Source organism: Poecilia formosa, unplaced genomic scaffold, assembly GCF_000485575.1.
Source record: "Poecilia formosa unplaced genomic scaffold, Poecilia_formosa-5.1.2 Scaffold253, whole genome shotgun sequence".
NCBI lineage: Eukaryota > Metazoa > Chordata > Actinopteri > Cyprinodontiformes > Poeciliidae > Poecilia > Poecilia formosa.
In genome coordinates, this window is record NW_006800192.1 from 117,847 (window position 1) to 132,170 (window position 14,324).

Genomic DNA, 14,324 nt, shown 5'->3' on the forward strand with positions numbered 1-14,324 from the left:
CTTTCAAGAGCAAATTCTCTCCTTGTTGAATAATTCTTCCTTCAGGATGAAATTGTATTGGAAACTGAGGCAAATCCAAAGCATTCCTTTGTTAGGCCACCTTCAAAGAAAAGTTGTTTGACTGACAGGATCTCATGCATAAATTCAGACATATTGGAGGCAAAAAGAGCATTTACGTTAAGGTCCACAATTTCCAAACCAGTTAGGCAGCGCCACCTAGCGATGTTTACAAAAATAATGTACAAAATCGAACTGGTCATGGTGGGATGCTAATGAGGCTTATTTGACCAATTGGCAGTGCTGGCGTTTCTCATTGGTTAAATTTGAGCTGCCAATCAAACCTTCTCCACACTTCTTTTCTTGAGATCTCCGCAGTAGCGCTCAGGAGTGTGAGGGGAGCAGACCTCCTCACAGACAACCTTATGAACTTAGAAACATGAGTTTATAAGTGCATGACAAAACAATAAAAATAAAAGGTCGGACAAAATCTCAAGTTTATGGAATATTTAATTGTATTGACTAAGAAATTTTCTGTAAGCAATATATATTTACAAACAAATTAAATTAAGTAAAATTATTCAGAGGTTATACATATGTGTGTGTGTGTGTGGGGTGTGTGTGTGTGTGTGTGTGTGTGTGTGTGTGTGTGTGTGTGTGTGTGTGTGTGTGTGTGTGTGTTAAATAAATACATATATAAATTAAATTGAAGGAGTACACATTATTAATTAATTATATACTATAATATAATATTGTAATATAATATTATGAGTCACAGTTTGTGTGTAACTTAATTTAATTCTTGTTTCATTTACTTCATATGTTTTGTTAAATATAACTTCAGTATTTTGTTTTACCTCAGTTTTTATTCATTATTTACTGTATTTGGATATTTTGTGCATTGTTTGACCTGGTCTTATTTTAGCCCACTTTAATTTCAAATAAACACCTGCGACAATCCATCCATCCATCCATCCATCCATCCATCCATTCATCCGTTTTCTGTACACCTTTGTCCCTGGTGGGGTCGGGAGGGGTGCTGGTGCCTTTCTCCAGCGAACGACAATCTTAAAAAAAAACAACAACAACAAGCAAAAATAAGTATTTATGTATAACATTGTACATAGACACATTTATGTCTATGTATGCATGTGTATGTACGTGTGGAGATCTATTGGTCAGAAAACTGCCCCTTGCGGTACCCAACTGACACCCCTGGGTGGCAGGGCAGTTCCGCTCCGGCGGACGGGGACGCACGAGCAGGAGAAGCGGACTGCTCTCCGATTGGTCGGCGGTGTGCGCGTCCCCGTCGTCTCCTCCCGGTTTCCCTGGCATGACCTTTTCCCTTGGCAACCACTTCCTCTGAGCATCAACGGCCATCTTTAATTGTAACTCATTCATGAAAAAGTTGTTGTCGAGCGCATAAAAAAGAGCAAGCCGACCCGTTTGCGCGCGAAGCGGCGTCGACGGCGCTGTTTGCGTGCAGCTCGCTGCGACTCGCACAAAGCAGAGGCAGAAGCAGAAGCAAGCCAAGCAGCACCGCGGAAGACAGTCCGCAGAGAATAAGTAAACACCGAGAGCGTACGTTCGTGTTCCTCATTGTGTTGGGTGGTCCGTCACACTGTCTCTGCTTCACTCATTCAGCCTGCTGTCTGAGAAACAGACTCATACATAAAGTATCGGCGTGAATATGTGGACGCTGACATGTTGTGTGTCGAAGTGAAGTAAGAGTACTGAAACAGCAGGTGGAGCGGCGGCGCGCTTAAATAATCTTTGTCAGAAGGACACCGCATACTGATCTCTGCCATGTTTTTATGCAAATATCGAAGGATCTGTTGCGTTGATAAGAAACTACGTATATATATATATATATACACACACACACACAAACATAATTTCCTAAATTGTGCAGGATGAGAAAGAAGCAGACTGCCAAACAGAGGAAGACTGAGGAGACTACAGAAGTCCAAGAGTTTGTGGTGGAGAAAATAATTCGGCGGAGAATCTTTAATGGCAGAGTGGAGTACTTCCTGAAGTGGAAAGGCTTCACCGAGTGAGTGAGACCCTGCAGAACCTGTCAGTGAGTGTCTGTGTTTGTTCACATGATCGTGAAACACACTCCCTCCTCCTGCGTGTCACCAACAGTGCAGAAAACACGTGGGAGCCTGAGGACAACTTGGACTGTCCCGGGCTCATTGAGGAGTTTCTGAGAGACGCCCATCTATCCAGGGAGGTTGAAGAGGAGCAAAGCGAGCAGGAGTTCATTCCCAAAGAAGAAATGGCAAAGCAGGAGACGGAAATCGTGAGTTAAAAGCGTGGCAGTCATCCTTTCCATGTTAAGTTCCTTAATGTGAGTAAGGAAAAAAAAAAACAAAAAAAAAACCAGCACTGCTTCAGTATTTTATATTTTAAGCACTGTTTAAATTTGAAGACAATTGAGGAAGAAGGATTTGATCAGCCGACCAGTCTGGCAGATATTGTTCCTGCTGCTGCAGAACTAAAACACGTGTGAAGGTGGTTGGTTTTGGAACAGACAGAAAGCGAAAGTGGGTCAGATTTTTTTTATAACTGGCTTGTGTACAAGAACAAAAAAGATATGATTTATAACATGAGTATTCCGGAAAATTATACAATTTTATGTAAAAATAATAAAAGAAATCCTAGTTTGAAATGAGAAAATACGAGTATAGAAAGATCAGTCCCAAATGCCATTGTCCAAATGTCACCCATCCATCCATTTCGCAATCTATGTATCAATTTGTCCTCTGGGCTTAATGGCAGAGTGTACAAGGAAACTTATTTCACCCATTTCATTGGCAGACCGGTTCATCACTCATCGCTTTCTCTAACAAAGACATCTTTGTCTTTGTTATTCCCGCTGTAGTCCCATGTGACGCCTCAGGAGCAGAATAGCGGCGTCCTAAAGCCAGATGATGAGGAATCCGACGCCCCCACTGACCTCAGCACTTACCTCGAACCTGAATGCATCATCGGCTCCACAGACCGAAAGGGAGAGCTCATGTTCTTAGTCAAATGGTAACTTCTCCGCTTCCTCTTTACAATGTCAAAAGTGTTTTTATTTTCTGACATTTTATAGTGCAGAACAGACTTTGAGGCTGGTGGGAAAATTACAAGCACATAGAAACGACATGAGGGAAATTATGATTTATTATTATATTATTATTATTATTATTATTATTATTATTATTATTATTATTATTATTATTATTATTATTATTATTGTTTTGGTTGCAATGGAAATGTGAAATGTGCTAGTCAAGCTGTCAAAGAGCACCAGGCATTACATGTAAAAATGTGGAGGGAAGCAAAGGAGGGGAAATGTGTGCAAATAGCCGGTAATAGGGTTAATAACAGAGGTCTAAAACGCCATTCATCAAGAAGCTGCTGCAATACTATATTTTATGGCTGGGCAATATATTTTGCAGTAGAAACGAGATCAATAGAAAATACATCTGTTCATTTCAGTGAACTCCAGTCTGGACCTGCCAGTAATCTGGCGGATGTTGGCAGAGGAAAGGCTTTAGCTGCTCAGCCTCTCACAGCCCAGCTAGGCGAAGTGGATGGCATCAGCTATCTCACTCATTGTTTATCTAGCAACAACTTGTTGAGTAACTCGCTCTGCAGCAGATTCAGGTTTCGCCACCATTGCTCTCAACTGCTTACAAGTATTTTTATAAAACGGTGTGGAGTGAAAGGGAGAAATGAATGCAGCAGCTCGAGAGGAAATTCTGGTTAAAGCAGGAAAGGTGATGTCTTCAGTTTGGCAGTATTTCAGATATTTAAAAGAAAAAACAAATCAATAATTATCCAAATCAACTTTTATGATGATGTGTTTTTCAGCCTTATCGCCCGACACTACGATATTTAAATCTGCTTTAGCTCAGTTAAAATCAAATACTTTGGACTGCAGATGTGATACTTGTGGCACTGTGGTGGGATGGCTAAGAAAGCAAGGGGTGGGAACAATTATTAGAACTGAAGGCACAGTGGAGTCACACTTCAATCATACACAATGTCGTTTTTTTTGTTGTTGTTGTTTTTGCCGCAATCCAGCGAATTGTGGATGTCAGTGGAGGCAGCATACTGGTCTTAATCGGCTGTGAAAGAGGCTTTAGTGTCTTGTAGCTGGAATCACTTCAAAACCTTGGAAAGTACTTCTGACCACAGCAGATGGGATTTGTTGTTTTTATTTTACTCGACTGTTCCACACAGTTGACTTCCTATAATGTGTGACTGTACAGTCGGTTACACGTCATCATTACTTCCTCATGTTCGTTCCCCTTTTTGAGGCCGGCAGTGTTCAGCCTTAGACGAAATGGTAAGATTTAATGAGCAAAAAGTACGACAAGCAAGTAAAACTGAGAAAAAAAACTGCTGGAAAGTCCAACTTCTTTCACTCTTGTCGCTCTGCCTGCAGTCCATCTGCCAGTATGAGCTGATTGTTGAAATCCTGATCGTAAACATCACAATCTATTCCTTCAGTGAATTTATGCTGGCTATTCCTATTCCTATTTATTCCTGCTGGCTGTGAGTAAGACCAGCTTTGGACTTTAAGTGCAGGTGAAATGCAAATGTGTATCACGGTAGGTGTATTTGGACAAATGTGACCCAGTTGATGGCACTCTAACACCAACTGTTTGGGTCGGAGAGATTTACTGATTTTCACAGATTTCTTCTCACGTCTGCCCATGAGGACAGAAAACATTTTTGCTTTACCCAACCCACAAAACGATTTGCAAGATTGGGATTAGTTTTAAAACACTCAACAGCCAGGGGTACGGGGGGGGAGGGGGAGGGAGTTCAAATGCTAACACATGTCCAAACATCTATTCAAATGTTTTCCACATTAGGGTTTAGATTTCTTTAAAAAAAATGTGGTTAAAGCACCATTAGCAGTAAAGACAGACTCTAAAATCCTTCAAATATTTCCATTTCAACCAGCTTGACACTTCATTTCTTTGAGGTTCATCACATCTTTCCAGTGCAGTCAAACTGAGGAGGGAGTGTTTGTGCAGAACTATTTACAGATGTCACCAGAGATCTTTTAAAGGGCATATTTGTGGGCCTCTTTAAGATTTCAGTAATTAAACAAATCACTTAATAATAAAGCTAATACATAGTAGAAAAAGTACCTCTGACTTAGCTCAAGAGGTTTTTGTTCTTGACTTGCGTCACCAAGCTCACTATTAGTACAGTCCAAAGTTCCTTACTGATAGCTAAGTTAATTTTAGAAGTACAGTAAATATGTGGACTTTGAAAAATCATTAACTTTTCTGTGTTGAGAAATGCAGTTAAAAAAGAAAAGAAAAGAAAGGAAAACAATCTTTCTCAACAACATGTTGAAAAATGTCTTACTTTAATCCAGTAGACTGTTTTTTGTTGAGGCTTTGTTGTTGTTTTTTTATGGTAATTTTATATATTGGGTCTTTGCTTCACAAAATATTACCAAAATATTCAAAGAAGTCTAAAACACCAACCTCCTTCTTTAAAGAAATGTATATATAAGAACACCAATGCCAACAACAACAAAAAAAAAGCTTGACTGCATGGATTGCTTGTTGAAGCAGACGGCTGTATAAGCATTTTCTCTGCCCTGCGTTTGCCCTCACAGGAAGAACTCCGATGAGGTCGCCTTGATGTCGGCTCGCGAAGCAAGTGCCAGATGTCCCCAGGTGGTCATTGACTTCTACGAGCAGAAGCTGACCTGGCACTGTGGAGAGGGCGAGCAGTAAATATATATATATATATATATATATATATATATAAAAAATAAAATGTGTGCCGAGGACTGTGGATAAGCAGCTGCACTTCCACCTAAAGATTAGTTTCTCCTCCATCGAGTGTCCTCCATCAGCTGACATTAAAGGCACGCGGCATGAAATCACGTCCCGCTGCAGGTGGAGCTTCCTACACTGGCAGCTGCGAGATTCTCAGCGGGGGATGAGGGTTTAAAGCACTGCCAGCTCTGCGGTGCTCACTGAGGTTACTTTACCTCTTAGGACACCAGAATGGAGACTAAAGCTAACTTTAGTTCAGAACAGCTGATTTTTATTTTAATTTCGACTAAACTATTGCTGCATTCCTTTTCTGTGATTATGTAGCAGACTCGGTCACTGTGGTTGTGCTTTGTTTTTAGATACCGTTTGTTTTTGTTTTTTCTGTATTAAAGCATTAGGTACCTTGAAGTTTAATGTTAGCAGAGTGAGCTAACTGCAGGTCAGTGCACATTTCCACATGTGTAGAGATAAAGACTAACCTTGGTGGTGTTTTTTTTTTTCTGTTTTTCTTTTTTTTTTTTATACTTGTGGTGTGAATTAACAAAAAAAGTCATTTTGTCTGTGTGACTCTTTCAAGTTTATTTTAAAATGCTAAAACAAATGTTGGATATTTTCCGATTCAGCGATCTGCAGCCTGTGTGTTACAGGCTACGTTCTCTTGATTTGGTTAAAATTTTACGACGTTTAGGTGTGGTAGCATTCTTTTTGCCAGCTGATCGGAAGTGCGCAGCAACATGTGGGAGAAGGGGCAGCAGTGAAGAAACTACTGCATTTAACAACTACACTCATTTGGTTCTTTCATCTAAAGTGACGTCCTGGTAGAAGTAAGTTTCTGAATACGTTGAGTTTGATTCCTTCTAGTATTTACCCTGTGAACACTTGTTACTAAATGTAGCACTTTAGTTAAGAGACTGAGTCGCTGCTGGAATGACTCGGCTGTTTGTAGTAGATAACTGTTCTGATGGCACTGATGTGACTTTACATATCTCCCATGACTGTTATGGGACACCCAGCTGAACCTTAAACACACCTTCTGCTGTAACTGTTGACCTTAATCTGTGAAGTCTGCAAATAAACAAAACCTTTTATAACTCTGTCACTTATTGAAACGCCTTTAATCGCAACAGCGTCAGGTTTACTGCTCGGTTGATGTGGAGCCTTTGTTCAAACACTCTACTAATCTGGGCCTCTATGCAGGTTTTCTCGAGCTATGTTGGGGACCCAAACGCGAGGATTTGAGACCAAAATCGATCTTTTTGGCCTACATGTACAATGCTTTGTACTAACACATGACTGAGCACACCATCCACAAAGTGAAACATAGGAGGAGCAGAATCCTGCATGTCAGCAGATGGAGCTGGTCAGTAAAGCAGAGGGCTGACCTGGAAGGAAACCTGTTAGAAACTAAGGGTTGAATTGCCTCTTACTTGGATCAAAATCATATTTATGTGTTGGAATGGTGCAGCCAAGGTTTCTATTGCTACAATAAAGCACTTCTTATTGTTATTCTGATACATAAAATCCCATTAAAATACACTAAATTTTGTGGTTGTTGCGTGATAAAATGTGGAAAGGTCAAACGACCGCTTTTGGAAATCCCCAAAAGAGGCTGTAGATACGGGACTGTTTTACAGATTTTACTTGACAGTTCGGGGAAAGGCTTCTGTTTGTCTCGTGACTATATTTGGAAACCTTTGCTCCTCGGCAGTAAAAGTGGAAATAAAGGCACAAGCACAATGCTGTGCACGGCACTATCAAGTCAGGGATAAGCTTACTGACTTTGAGCTCTGTCTGTATTTCGGATTATGAGAAGAAACTGAAAGTACTGGGAATCTGGTTGATTTTCTTTGAAACGTGATTTGATTAAAAAAAAAAAAGCTACACACTCGATCCAGGGCCAATGAGCAGACAGAAAAGGCAAAACAGGACTTGGAATACATGGGAATTTCCTCTCCTCCTCTTTTTTGTTGGGCTTGTCATTACACTTCCTCTGTCTACTCATAAAACCCTTCCTCTTTGTTTCACAACACGGTTCACTCAGTTCAGCTCAGGATCTCTCCTGCCGTCTCCATGCAGCAGGTTATCAGTGTCTGGGTGCGAGACCCGCGGATACAAAAGAATGACTTCTGGCATGCCTACATGGACTATGAGATTTGTTTACACGTAAGTACAAGCGGAGAGAAGATGGCTTCACTCATGTTGTTTCCTTGTTCTAACTGTGCTGCTGCTGTGTCCTGTTTTCAGACCAACAGTGTGTTCTTCAACAAGAAGACTTCAAGAGTGAGGAGGAGATTCAGTGAGTTTGTGTGGCTCAGACAGAAACTCCAGGAAAATTCTCTCCTACTGTGAGCAAATATGTCATTTGATAAATCTCAGGAAGACAAAGGTTTCTATTAAACTTGACGTCCTAAATGGTTCTCCTTTCTCCTGCGTGTTTTTGTAGCTTAAAGCTACCAGAGCTTCCACCCAAAAACCCCTTCTTCAGTCTGAACAACGCCCAGCAGGTTGCGGATCGGATGAAAGGACTCGAGAAGTTTTTGGAAAAGTAAGAACGACCTCACACAGCAGTGCATTTATAACTTGGAGACATCGCTTCGCTCAACCCAACTGGTGCGCACTGGTTTTCACCAGCCTCCAGACCACAGGACGTTTTCACATCCCCAGGCGGCACGCTACGCCACACACGGCAGATCCTTATTTGTTTATTTCCCTCATTTCTCAGAATCCTCCAGAGCAATCTGGTGTTATCCGACAGCTGCCTGCACCTTTTCCTTCAGTCCCAGCTGAGCATTTCCAAAATGGAGGCCTGCGTTGCCGGAAAGACCAGCTTCACCGTGGCCCAGGCTGTGCAGAACTGCGGCCTGAGGAGATTTCACTCAGAAGAGGACCTGCAGAAGGACCTCGGCGTGTCCTGTGACTCTGACTCAGATAGGTAACGTAACATTGAATTTTCCGCTGTCTCGTCAGGAAAGTCCAGACGGAAACACTGCTCTTACAAGAACCAGCGACACATCAGCACAAACTTGTTTGGCAACAACAGATGCCAAACAAGCTAGGGCACGGCACCTGAGTAACCTGTGATAAACGTTGCTGTTTGTTGTGTTTTTGCAGCTCAGAGAGCAGAGATCCAAGGCACAAGACAAAGGAGTTGACATTAAACAAGTCGAGGAGTGCAGCCATCCTTGATCGGAGGGGAACCTGCCCAGAGGAGATGCTCAGCTGCTCGAATGGTTCTGTATGAAAACTGGAAACGACTGAATGAAAGTGAAAGCTCGAGTCTGTTTACTTGATTCATGTCCGTCTTTCTGGATGTGTAATGACCTTACGGAAAGCAACTTGTTTCCTTTCCCTGCAACCATTTTCACTTTTGTGTAATTTACATTGTCCTAATTGAAAAGCTGGTTTCACAAAATCAGTAGTTATTTTAATTTCAGCCTCCATTTATGTGCTTGAAAAAGTATTCACACCACTACAACTTTTTTTTTTTTTTTTTTTTTTCACAGAGTCTTAAAGTATGACGTCAGACGTAACCATTGTTATGATGCAGACCAACAAAAACTCACACTGGTTCTTAACATTTTTTGCAAATAGAAATGTGAGGTGAGAGAAGTGTGCGCTTGTATTCAGCCATGTTTCCCCTGATACCCCTAGATTATTGTTCACAGCAGGATGAGGTCATAAAACCACATACAAAACAAAATGCATGGTGGGAAAAAAAAAGAACAAACAAACACTGGATATAACAACAAACACAACATCCCCATCGTGAAACATGGTCAGAGTTGAATGGAGAGATGAATGGCACTAAATTCACAGCAATACTGGATGAAAAACTGTTAGAGGCTTGAGACTAGCAGGACAACAACCCTAAGCATACCGTATACCCACAGCATGTTCATGTGGCAAAATGGCCCTGTCAAAGTACTAACCTAAAAAATAATTGAGAATCTGCTGCAGAATTTGAAAAACAATGTCCGTAAATACTCTCCATCCAACTTGACTTTACTTAGCTGTTTTGGGAAGAAAAATGGGTAAAAGTATCAACTTGTTCATGTGCAAAGCTCACTTTTCAGATTCCTATTTATGAAACAAATTATTTTACTGCTATGTGTCAACTAGATTACTTAACTTTGTGGCCGAAAGTGACAAAAATGTGTGGAAAAAGTTTATTCGGGGGCATGAATGCTTGTGTAAAATTATCCATAACATTTTGTTGCATTATGATGATATGCTGTGTGCATGGTAGAAACACGTGTAATAATGTTGCGCCTGCGGGTGGCAGTGTTGTCACAGTTTGTACATTTATCTCTCTCTCGGAAACGTGTTTTAACTGTGCCTTGTAGCTTTATAAATTAACTTTGACAGAAGCACGACGGAGTTTGCTCATTCGTACCATGAAAACGTCCCAATAGCAGGATAATATGTCAAGCAGTCATAGCCTGATGTCACTGTACGGGTCTCGAGTGTGGGAAGCTTGTCATCTGGTGGCCGCTGCAGTGCTTAGCAGGATGACATGTTTAATAAGGTCTCAGCAGAGTTTCAGCACACACACACCCCCACTTGTCAGGTGTGTGCCGGCCAGGAGGTCCTCTGGACTCCCACTGGACTCACTCCTGTCTGAGAAGGCCACCAGTAAGACAGGAAACATGGCTCTCTGCTGAGCAAATGCCAGCTGTGCTGACAGGCCGCTCCTTTAATCTGTCTGTGTTAGTTTGAGGCCGTTCCTTGCAGCTGCTTCTGCTACTGTGAGTTTCCTTGTATGTGATGCACTGTAAGGACTATTTTCCTAACATATGTACTGTGTGGCTCAAAGCTTGATTCCCATTAGAAGAAGTATTGTTTTGGGGCTTTTAGGTTAGGTTTAGTATTAGGTATGTTCTGGTAATGGTTAGGTTGGAGTAAGAGTCAGGGTTAGGCCATAGATTAGCTGCTTCTCTGTGCAGCAGCTGAGTTCATTATAAATTCAGAACTGACTTGTGTTAGGAAGAAGAGGTGCAGGTGGCCTTTCTTTTCTAAAGATATCTCTTCATATATGTGCGCATATGTTACTATACAGTACACATTGTTAAAAAAAAAAAAATCAGACCAATGTTTGAGTGTGTGCTGAAGACAGTTCTTTTATCTGATTATATATAAAGAGGTTAGCTGTTGAGCTTATTGTTTCTAAAACTAAAATATAAATAGTTTCATATAGAAACTAAACTATTAGACCTTCTACTGGGAATCTTAACAAAAAGGTTAAGTGAAACACTGATTCGTTATTCCAATTCCATCATTCTCCAATTTAGCAGAAGTGAAAAAAACAACTGTACTCTACATGTTCTTTTCAAGATGTTGCAATAAGTGAAGTTCCCCCCGTTTAAATTTGAACATCCATCACTGGTGTTTTTTAGCCAACTCTTGTTTTAAGATCCAACGTATTTTAACCTCCTCTAACAACCCATCATCAGTGACTTCAGAGAAAACATACAACACTGTACACGCATCTTGAAAGGTCCCATCCGTCACTTCTCTCCACGTTCCCAATCCGAGCAGAGCCGTGGTTGGAGTCGGAGACTTTCTCCCAGACACAAACACCTCAGGTAAATTCAAAGATTCAAGGATTCAAGGAATTCAGGTAAATGTTTATTGGCCAATTCGCCTAGCTGCCATGTTTCTGGGTTCAGAGAGGAAGTCATGTATCTGGAAAAAACACACAAATGCAATATTACACCATGCGATCTGAGAGGGACCAGCCAGGATTTCAACCCTTGTAACCGCTGCGCCCTACTGACCCTCATATCTGCATACTCTTCTCCTCGGAGATAGATTTTAAATGGATGTGGAAATATATTTGCCCCCCCCCCTCCTCTCCTTGTGAAATAAAGAATTAACTAAGATCAAGAATATTTTTTGGTTAAAATTTAGCAGCCAGTTTCTCTACAGACGCTTGAATTGAAATGTTTAAGCATTTCAGGATTGAAACTGTTGGGTTTCGTTCAGCCTGAAGGGGAATATTGAATCTAATTTTAATGATCCGTGACTCTAGTGTGCCGGCCATTAACTTCAGGCTACCGTAATATGTCAGCAAAGCTCTTCTGCAGTAAAACCAGTAACTACTAAAAACAGTTTGGTCCGCTGCTGTACAAACAGCGACGCAATGCACTTTGTGTGAACCTCTGAAGAGGTTCAAGAGATTTGAAAACATAGTGATTCAGTAAAATTGTCAGAAAATGTGTTCTGTAAAAGCAACAAATGCTTTGTTTTTATTTTAGTGCAAAATTAATGACTATAACTTAACAGTAAATAGAGAAAGACTGGACAGAGCGGCGAGCCTTCTCTGAGAGACGTCTCTGCCTCACACCACAACATCATGTGTTTCTGCATCTAACTAATCTCATCTCAAATCTGCGTCGTCCTCCCTCGCTGTATTATCTTTCTACAGACAACAAATAAAAGTCCATCTTTATGTTGGAGAGAGTCAGAGATGTAACAACATAAAATCCCAATAAAGTTTTCTGTAGGGAGCTGAAAAACCAACGGGTGTACTGAGGCAGATATGCTCCAGTGGAGGCAAATTACAGATAAATCAGCGGCTGCTCATGCATTTTAAGTGCTGCATTATACAGAATCCATTAGTAGCAATAGCAGCTCAGCACAATTTAAGATATTAAATCTCTTTGACTGCAATTCTGCGGAACCCAGATGAGTCGATACTAGACAAAACTGAGCTGCACCGGCAACATAGAGGCAATGGGACCTAAAGAGATAATTTAACAACAATCTACCAGGAGTATTTGTATGATAATGGGACAGTGAGACATATTATAAGGCACTGCAACCACTGAAAAAAAAAGCACAGAAATACACAAGATATTTCATTTCATACCAATATGAAATCTCCAGTTTGTAACTCTGTCAGTAAAATGTATGCTTAAGAGCCAGTGCTACCTTAATACAGAAAATAAAATACATTTTAAAAAGATTAAAAAAAGCTTCTTTTACAGCATTTCTTTTTTTTTTTTTGTTCTTTGTCTCTGAGATGGCGCAGATGGAAATGAGTTGACATAAAATGACATCAGTCATTCATCAAACCTAGCAGCCATACTGGTTCCCTCAGTTTTGCGCAGCAATAGCTGCCGGTCTCCCTCCCTGCGCCATCATCTTCTGTGCGCTGCGGCTGTAGCAATCATTTGGAAGGAGTGTGATCACTAAACCAAGGAGAGCAGCAGCTTCTCATCTCCTTCAGATGGAGCAGATCAGCATTAAAGGAGCATCTCTGAGCCTAAGGGAAAAGACTGAGATTACAGTTTGTAATTTACTGATACAATATAGTATGGAAAGACATTTCCTTTCAAATTGGTACTTTAAAGTAGATAGATGAGGCGGCTGGGTCATGTGTTGAGAAAAGAAACATGTCTGTGTTATACTGCATCTTCATCTATTCTGTGCTAAAACATGTTTTCATATAAGTTGCCTTGCAGGATTGTTTCGCACTCTGCAAACTTTGTCACATTTCGTCACAGTATTACCACTTGAGATAGAACGACACACGGAGTCTTGCAGTTGTTAAGTGAATGAAAAATGGCATGTTTTGGGATTTTATTTTGCAAATAAAATCTTAAACATGCTGCATTCATTCCATCTAAGTCAACACTTTGTCTAACTTCCTTCTTGCTGCACATCTTTGCATCAGCTTTTCACATCCGAAGATGGATTTTTATTTATTTTTTTCCAATTGTTCTTTGCAGTTTAGCTGGAATCTATAAGTAATCACGTGATCTCTAATGGTAATTGATTGAAGTCGGTCTGATTTTGGAGCATAAGAGTAAGACATTAAAGTAATTATCCACATTTCACAACACCCACACTGATTTGATTTCATCATATATGCAGCAAATCAAAAAACAAACCAAATAAAACTGACACACACACACATATACATATATACTCCCTCCTCATCAGTGCATGAATTTGTGTCTTGGCTCTGGGGAACGTCACCCTCTGCACGTCACAGGATCAGGTCCCTCTGGACTCCTGTCTTGTTAGAGATGAACAATGCGTAGAAGGGGAGCCCTCTGGTCAGACAGGGAATGGAGACAGTGCCAGCGATGGCACTGTGAGGACGACAGAGGAGCTGAAGGAACAAAGGAGTGAAGTGGAGGTGTTGAGGGCACCATCTCCGGGGGCTCCCAAGCTTTGCTGCCAGCATGTGTAAATCAGCAAGCAGCTCACGGCTGCAATGAGGTAGAAAATAAAAAAAGCATAAAAATGTCTGCGTGAAATAGGAGGCGAGGAGGATTTTTTTTCTTTTCTTTTTTTATGATGAGCCTAAATTCTCCCCTCTCTGCTGTAGATCCAGTGACCGGCTCGGATTGTTTTTCACAGACAGTCCATCATCTCGGCGTCTGCATATTGACACAAATGATTCTCGCATGTCTAATATACAGACCAAATATTATCATTTTGAGTCACGACATGGATATGGGACTCTTCGGACATGCGTATGCATATTCAAGCAACTCTATTTAATTTACATGTGATCAAAAC

The 14,324-nt window shown here is 40.9% G+C and overlaps 2 protein-coding genes and 1 long non-coding RNA gene across 4 annotated transcripts; 2 read left to right on the plus strand and 1 right to left on the minus strand.

Annotated features, from left to right (window-relative positions):
• The first annotated feature begins 1,277 nt into the window (after positions 1-1,277).
• On the plus strand, positions 1,278-5,761 carry cbx3b (chromobox homolog 3b). Of its 2 annotated transcripts, none has more exons than XM_007569961.2 (5): positions 1,278-1,563; positions 1,910-2,050; positions 2,143-2,299; positions 2,882-3,033; positions 5,630-5,761. In XM_007569961.2, exons 2-5 carry the CDS (start codon positions 1,911-1,913, stop codon positions 5,748-5,750), a joined length of 570 nt encoding a protein of 189 aa, XP_007570023.1. In that variant the 5' UTR covers positions 1,278-1,563; position 1,910; the 3' UTR covers positions 5,751-5,761. The 2 variants fall into 2 exon arrangements, with proteins under 2 accessions (XP_007570023.1, XP_007570022.1); XM_007569960.2 differs by having other exon boundaries at positions 1,281-1,578.
• A 1,214-nt stretch (positions 5,762-6,975) lies between these two features.
• snx10b (sorting nexin 10b) lies at positions 6,976-10,162 on the plus strand. Its single transcript, XM_007569962.2, has 5 exons — positions 6,976-7,958; positions 8,040-8,140; positions 8,239-8,340; positions 8,518-8,727; positions 8,907-10,162. The coding sequence occupies exons 1-5, from the start codon at positions 7,866-7,868 to the stop codon at positions 9,034-9,036; spliced, it is 636 nt and encodes a 211-aa protein (XP_007570024.1). The 5' UTR covers positions 6,976-7,865; the 3' UTR covers positions 9,037-10,162.
• LOC107838426 (uncharacterized) lies at positions 9,420-13,990 on the minus strand. Its single transcript, XR_001664485.1, has 2 exons — positions 11,262-13,990; positions 9,420-11,222 (listed from the first exon to the last, which is right to left on the minus strand). It is a non-coding gene; the product is annotated as an uncharacterized LOC107838426 (long non-coding RNA).
• Between the last annotated feature and the right edge of the window lie 334 nt (positions 13,991-14,324).

What these genes read in the sequence shown, in the direction of transcription:
- cbx3b (XM_007569961.2), top strand. Translation starts at nt 1,911, where the DNA reads ATGAGAAAGAAGCAGACTGCCAAACAGAGGAAGACTGAGGAGACTACA. An exon ending in AAGTGGAAAGGCTTCACCGA is followed by an intron (nt 2,051 to 2,142) that starts GTGAGTGAGACC and finishes TGTCACCAACAG; the next exon opens with TGCAGAAAACACGTGGGAGC. An exon ending in CTCATGTTCTTAGTCAAATG is followed by an intron (nt 3,034 to 5,629) that starts GTAACTTCTCCG and finishes TTGCCCTCACAG; the next exon opens with GAAGAACTCCGATGAGGTCG.
- snx10b (XM_007569962.2), top strand. Translation starts at nt 7,866, where the DNA reads ATGCAGCAGGTTATCAGTGTCTGGGTGCGAGACCCGCGGATACAAAAG. An exon ending in ACTATGAGATTTGTTTACAC is followed by an intron (nt 7,959 to 8,039) that starts GTAAGTACAAGC and finishes TCCTGTTTTCAG; the next exon opens with ACCAACAGTGTGTTCTTCAA. An exon ending in CTCGAGAAGTTTTTGGAAAA is followed by an intron (nt 8,341 to 8,517) that starts GTAAGAACGACC and finishes CTCATTTCTCAG; the next exon opens with AATCCTCCAGAGCAATCTGG.